This window comes from Austrofundulus limnaeus, unplaced genomic scaffold, assembly GCF_001266775.1.
Source record: "Austrofundulus limnaeus strain Quisiro unplaced genomic scaffold, Austrofundulus_limnaeus-1.0 Scaffold569, whole genome shotgun sequence".
Lineage (NCBI taxonomy): Eukaryota > Metazoa > Chordata > Actinopteri > Cyprinodontiformes > Rivulidae > Austrofundulus > Austrofundulus limnaeus.
This window is the reverse complement of record NW_013952971.1, coordinates 137,926-143,947: the sequence shown is the minus strand read 5'-3', so window position 1 is coordinate 143,947 and position 6,022 is coordinate 137,926. Positions and strand designations below refer to the sequence as shown.

Genomic DNA, 6,022 nt, shown 5'->3' with positions numbered 1-6,022 from the left:
ATATATATATATACAGTATTTCTCTTTTTCATTGCAAAAATCATGCACATTTCATGTTGCCCATTTTTTGTTAATTGTAAGTCATTCTTATCCTTATTCATACTTTTATTTCTATATTTTCCTTGTGTGAATTTGCCTATCACTTTGCAGCTGATGCACCCAAACTTCACCACGATAAAGGCTATTTTTATTCTTTTTTTCTTTTTTTCTTCTACAAACTGTAAAGGAGAATATTCTTTATAAATATATAAACCCTATATATTTATATGCCTTCCTTTTTAGTTGTTTTTTTTTTTTACTTTTAATTCAGGCAGTGCATACTTTCTCCGCCGACATTAAATTCATTCATTCATCGTCATTTATAAAATGCTCTCAAATGTTCTGTTCAACTAAAAAATATTGTTCTCAAAGAGATGATGGGGAGGAATGTAAAAGCTGAAAATAATCAGAAGCTTTGATTGATGCTTCTCCGAAGCAGTCAGTGATTTATTTAAACTCTAACCTGTCGATGCCGTAGATGTAAACAATAGCAATCAACTCAAATAATCCAATGGAAAGAAGGGGAACTGATCCAGCAAAGTTGTCGAAGAGAGTCACCCAATAAATTCCTGAAGGCTGTGCAAACAGCAGGCAGATGATAAAAGCTGTGATGCAGGTCACTCCTGAAACAAGAAAGCAATGTTTGGGTCAGAAACAATGAGCTCGTTTGGATTAAAAATAAGAATATCCAAAGTAATTTAGGTAAAGTAGAGTAGCTACCTGTCAGAGCTTCTTGAGGCCATGTTTTAGGTAACATATTCAAGTCCTTCAGTGGGACCACCACTCCCTCTATGTTTCCAAACAGAGTTGAGAGTCCCAGGCAGAGGAGCATGATGAAAAACAGGACGGACCACATCGGGGAGCCGGGCATCTTGGTGATGGCCTCGGTGAAGACGATGAAAGCCAAACCTGTTCCCTCCACTCCCTGAACAAGCCAGCAGACTACAGATGAGAGGAGGAACAAAAAGACGAAGGGGATGTAGATACATTTTATAAAAAATAGTCACCTCACTGAGAAGTTTCTGCATGTCACAGGTTCGAATGTCCAGTCCAAGAACGACATCAGGAAAGGAGCTGTTCAGCTCATGAAAGACAGCATCGTAGTTGTTTGTAGTGATGTTGTCCTCAGGAAGTGAAAAAGTGTTCAATAAAGTTTTGATGTTACTGAAGAAGAAAAAATGTCAGAATTCAGTATTTGTGGGTCACTGAATGCAACAAACACAAACATATTGCGCACATGAAAAAAATCTGATGATTAATATTGCCTTATCTTACTTGAAATTCCTATATTTATTTTATTCCTTTATTTGCAGTTTTGCAGACTTTAAAAATTAACATTTAGATCTCCTTTTATTTGTTATGCTTTTTTCTGTTTCTGCATTTCAGGCAAAAGACACTATTTAAAACCATCTAGCCCAAGTGTCAAACTCAAGACCAGCAGGCCAAATGTGGGCCACTGTGGCATTTTATGTGGACCCACAAGAGCTTCAAAAATATACAGTATATGTGTCTTAAAATAAGCATAAGCTGCTTTAAAGTCAGCATTGACCATGTTTATATCCACGTTGATTATTTTAACAACAAAATGACGGCATACTACTGTCCAGAAACCACAAAAAAATTGTTATACAAAGTCTCCATTGCTGCATTTTCACTGGCTACTTTTGCTGCAGCCAAGTTCTACTGGGAAATGTTAATTTTGCCACTTACAAGTGGTAACATTAAACATGAACTCCCCTCCAGTGGGAATTCTCTGTTGCAAAGTGGACAAATTCAAGGTGGCAGACTCTTCCCACAACTCTACAATAATTAAAACTCTTACTTTTATTTTATAGTACTTCTGTGTTATTTATCTGACATGCACTCAGTCATACATGCAGTACTTTTCCATTTTTACAAGAGAATTTGTAAAAACACTGTTTCTGTGCAGGAAATACCATGTAGAGCCCAGTTACTGTTTGATAGTGGTGCTCAGCCATCGAAGAGCATGACATTTTGTGTTTAGTCAAAGTTAAACATGAAATGTCAAAGTTAATTAAAAAGTTAATTACAACTGGCCTTTTGTGGGCCACCCTAATACTCTTACGGCTCTTGGTTAAAATAAATTTGATACCCCTGATTTAGACTGTAAAACTTTTAATCTATTATAATGTCATTTTTTTTAATCACGTAAAAAATGGTTTAGCTTTAAGGACACTTCACAAATGGTGATGTGTAAAACTGTGTAGCAGTACAAAATAGTCTGTCATATTTTTAGTTTCAGGTCAGATCAGAGCCTAAGTGTTACCAGTCAAACACTTGTGTAGCCATGTCAAAAACGTTACAAATGAAACTGAGAAAGCATCTCTGTGTTTTTCTAACCAGAGTGATGATACATGACCATAGTAACAAGGTAAGAAATTGTTTGCAAGGTCCAGTTTCCCTTTATATACTGAGACTACTCACTCACTCATACAAGTGTCATAGTTCTCAGTGGCCCTGAAGCCAATGATTGTATATGTGACGGTGGCAGCATAGACTGAGGTGAGCCCGGTCACGGCAGTCAGGATCACAGCATCTTTCATGCAGTTGTTGCTGTGAGATAAAAGAAAACAGATTATTTAGACCAAATGTCTTTAAGTGAATTCTTGTCCTACTGAAGGCTTCCAAGTTCCTCTTACTGAACAGGGTTGTAGCTCGAGAAGGAGATCAGGCCTCCCCATGCTATGCTGAAGGCATAAAAGACCTGAGCACCAGCGTCCAGCCACGTTGTTGGTTTAGTCAACTCATTTACCTGCAAGAGTGGAGACAAACAGCACGGAGTGATGCAGATTTGCATTACGATACCTGCAGATTGCTTTCCGACATGGAAGTTAGAAACACACATCTGGCGTGAAGAGGTATTCTATTCCACTCAGGGCACCTTTCAGAGTCAGTCCTCGGACCAGGAAGATGGCCAGCACTACGTATGGCAGGATGGCTGTGATGTAAACTGCCTGAGGTCCCAACGAGAGATATAAACAAACATAAAGAAACAATGGAAGCAGCTGTTAGGTGTTTGGGCTTTGACGGTCTACAAACCTTTCCTGATGTACTGATCCCTCGAATGTAGGCAACGCAGATGACGGTCCAGGCAGCAAACAGGCAAAGCACCATGGGCCAGTGGACTCCCTCAGAGTTGTCTATGGCGGTCGAACTGTTCAGAGTCACTCTGTAAAAGTAGTAATCCACAGTGGAGCTTTGCTGGCACTCAGGTACAAATTCTGCAGAGGCATGAAACAATCAGTCTTTTTGACCGAAACTGTAGTGAGCTACTATGTTTGGCTGTGTGAGTTCTGTTTTTAAAGACCTGTACTGTTTTCATTGAGAGGGCATTGGGTCCAGGGTAATGGGTCTTGAAAGGAGTTGAAGAAATACCACAAGATCCAGGCTATCAACGTGTTGTAGTACAGCCCGATTAGCAACGACACCAACATGGAGGCGATACCTGAGGAGGACAATGTCAATGATAAAGCTCCTCCAAGACTTATGATCCAAAGGTGGATCAAAAATGAGCACACTTCTGAAGCCTTTACTTCACTTTTTGATTCTGCCTCTTTAGATTCTAGTATCACTAATGTGGACTCATATGTTTCATGTTTTAATGCTCATTGTATAAATATTTTGGACACTATAGCACCTCTAAAACTGAGCACTGTGCAGCGCACAAACTGTCCTTGGATTAATAAGGAAATCCTTAGTATGAGGAGTTTGCTGTAAGGCTGAGCATCAGTGGAAAAGAACCAAGCTGGAGGTTCACAGGCTTTGTCTTAAAGAACTGATCAGCTCCTTAAATGAGATGCTCAAAACCGCCAGAACCAGTTATTTTGCAAATATCATCAAATCCAAAGGAAGAAATCCAAAAATCTTGTTTGACACAATCAAGAACATTGTTTCACCTACTTTTTCTACTGCAAGTGCTTTCACAAATGCAGATTGCAATCGTTTTTTAAATTATTTTATAGACAAAGCTGCCAGCATCAGGGCCTATAGCTCTCCCTCACCATCCCTCTGTCTGGTCCCTCCTCCTGTGACCTCGGATACATGGTCCTCATTCACCCCAGTGACAATTCAGGACATCACAGAACTGTTGGGTCGAATGAAAATGTCCTCTAGCCCCCTCGATGTCCGGCCCTCTTCTCTTTTTAAAGATATTTTGAATTGTATTGGCCCAAGTGTTGTAAAACTGATGAATTACTCCCTTGGTTCTGGTTCTGTACCCCACTGCTTTAAAAAGGCTGTTGTCTGTCCTCTGTTTAAAAAAGCCTAATTTGGACTCTTCTCTGCCTGAAAGCTACAGACCGATCTCCAAACTACCATTTTTATCAAAAATCCTGGAGAAGGTGGTAGCTGAACAATTGATTTGCTTTTTGGAGGAAAATGACATTATAGACATTTTTCAGTCTGGGTTTTGCAAATTGCACTCTACAGAAAAAGCTTTATTAAAAGTGATAGAGTTTTATTGAATTTATTAAACTTCTTAAGGTGTTTCAAATAAAGTCTTGAGGTACGTGACAAATGTATTATTCATCATGGCGTGTCCACAGAGTGCAGCAGACAGAAACTGCTCTAAAGCAGAGCTGGTAAGACAAAACAAGTCTGTGTTGTTTTTACTATTATTCACATATTAAACCCCAGCAACAAGTGTTTTGATTGGTTCCTATGCCTATGACAAACCACATAACTGATCTCTGATTTGTTGTAACATTGTGTGACTTCATTCCTACGTGTGTGAAWAAAACGACTGTTCACGCCCCCAGAGGTCAGAAYTTCTCTGTGCTTCACTGWGCTTTCGAGCAAAGTTAAGTATCTCAGAATTTCTCCTTTGCAAAGTGAAACAAAAAATCTTACTGGTCTCTGTTGTCATTGTTTTAATGTTAGGCGGGGTTGTTGTGTTTTTGTGAGTTCTTAGGTAAAAAAAAACCGAACAAAAAGTTTCAAGTGACTTGTTGATGGCAGTTGATTCTGGAAACTACACTGTGCTGGTTTTATTGGACTTAACTTCAGCCTTCGACACCGTGGATCATTCTGTTTTTATCAACAGACTGAGAGATTTGTTTGGTATTTCTGGCTCTGTGTTAAACTGGTTCACCTCTTATTTATCTGAATGGTCTTTTACTGTTTTTATGAATCAGGATTACTCTGATTTGCACCGCTGTCTTGTGGGGTACCCCAAGGTTTAGTTTTGGGTCCAATCCTCTTTTTATTGTACCTATACCCTTTAGGAGATATTTTAAAATGTTACAGTAATGTGTCATACCATCTGTATGCTAATGACATACAGTTGTACTGTTCCTTTCGAGCCTCTGAGTTCTTCAAACTAAACCCCTGGCAAAAAGTATGGAATCACCAGTCTTGGATGAGCTCTCATTCAGACATTTCATTCTGTAAAACAAACACAGATCAAAAACATGATACAATAATAAGGTCATTCCAAAGTGCAACTTGTTGGCTTTCAGTAACACTCAAAGAAATGAAGAGAAAACTTTGTGGAAGTCCGTGAATGTTACTTTTATTGACCAAGCACAGGGAAACAAATATGGAATCACTCAATTCTGAGAGGAAAAAGTATGGAATCATGAAAAACAGATAAACAAAAGACCATTGAAAATACATCACTAGTATTTAGTTGCACCACCTTTGGCTTTTATAATGGCTTGCAGTCTCTGAGACATGGACTTGATGAGTGACAAACAGTATTCTTCATCAATTTGGTGCCAACTCTCGTTGATAGCAGTTGTCAGATCAGCTTTGCAGATCGGAGCCTTCTTGTGGACCTTTTTTTTTTTTTCAATTTCCACCACAGGTTTTCAATTGGGTTGAGATCTGGACTATTTGCGGACCATGACATCGACTGAATGTGTCTTTCTCCAACGAATGCCTTCACTGTTTTTGCCCTATGGCACAATGCATTGTCATCTTGGAAAATTATTTCATCACCTCCAAACATCTGTTCAATTGAAGG

The 6,022-nt window shown here is 39.0% G+C and overlaps 1 protein-coding gene across 1 annotated transcript in view; it reads right to left on the bottom strand.

Annotated features, from left to right (window-relative positions):
- The window catches only part of LOC106530871 (sodium-dependent neutral amino acid transporter B(0)AT1), a 14,238-nt gene that overhangs the window by 3,366 nt on the left and 4,850 nt on the right, over positions 1–6,022 (bottom strand). The window contains exons 4-11 of the mRNA XM_014026581.1: positions 3,368–3,505; positions 3,100–3,281; positions 2,904–3,014; positions 2,700–2,812; positions 2,485–2,613; positions 1,047–1,203; positions 760–964; positions 503–662 (exon numbers count right to left, since the gene is read on the bottom strand). Coding sequence (XP_013882035.1) covers positions 503–662; positions 760–964; positions 1,047–1,203; positions 2,485–2,613; positions 2,700–2,812; positions 2,904–3,014; positions 3,100–3,281; positions 3,368–3,505 — 1,195 coding nt within the window. The remainder of the gene's footprint in view (positions 1–502; positions 663–759; positions 965–1,046; positions 1,204–2,484; positions 2,614–2,699; positions 2,813–2,903; positions 3,015–3,099; positions 3,282–3,367; positions 3,506–6,022) is intronic.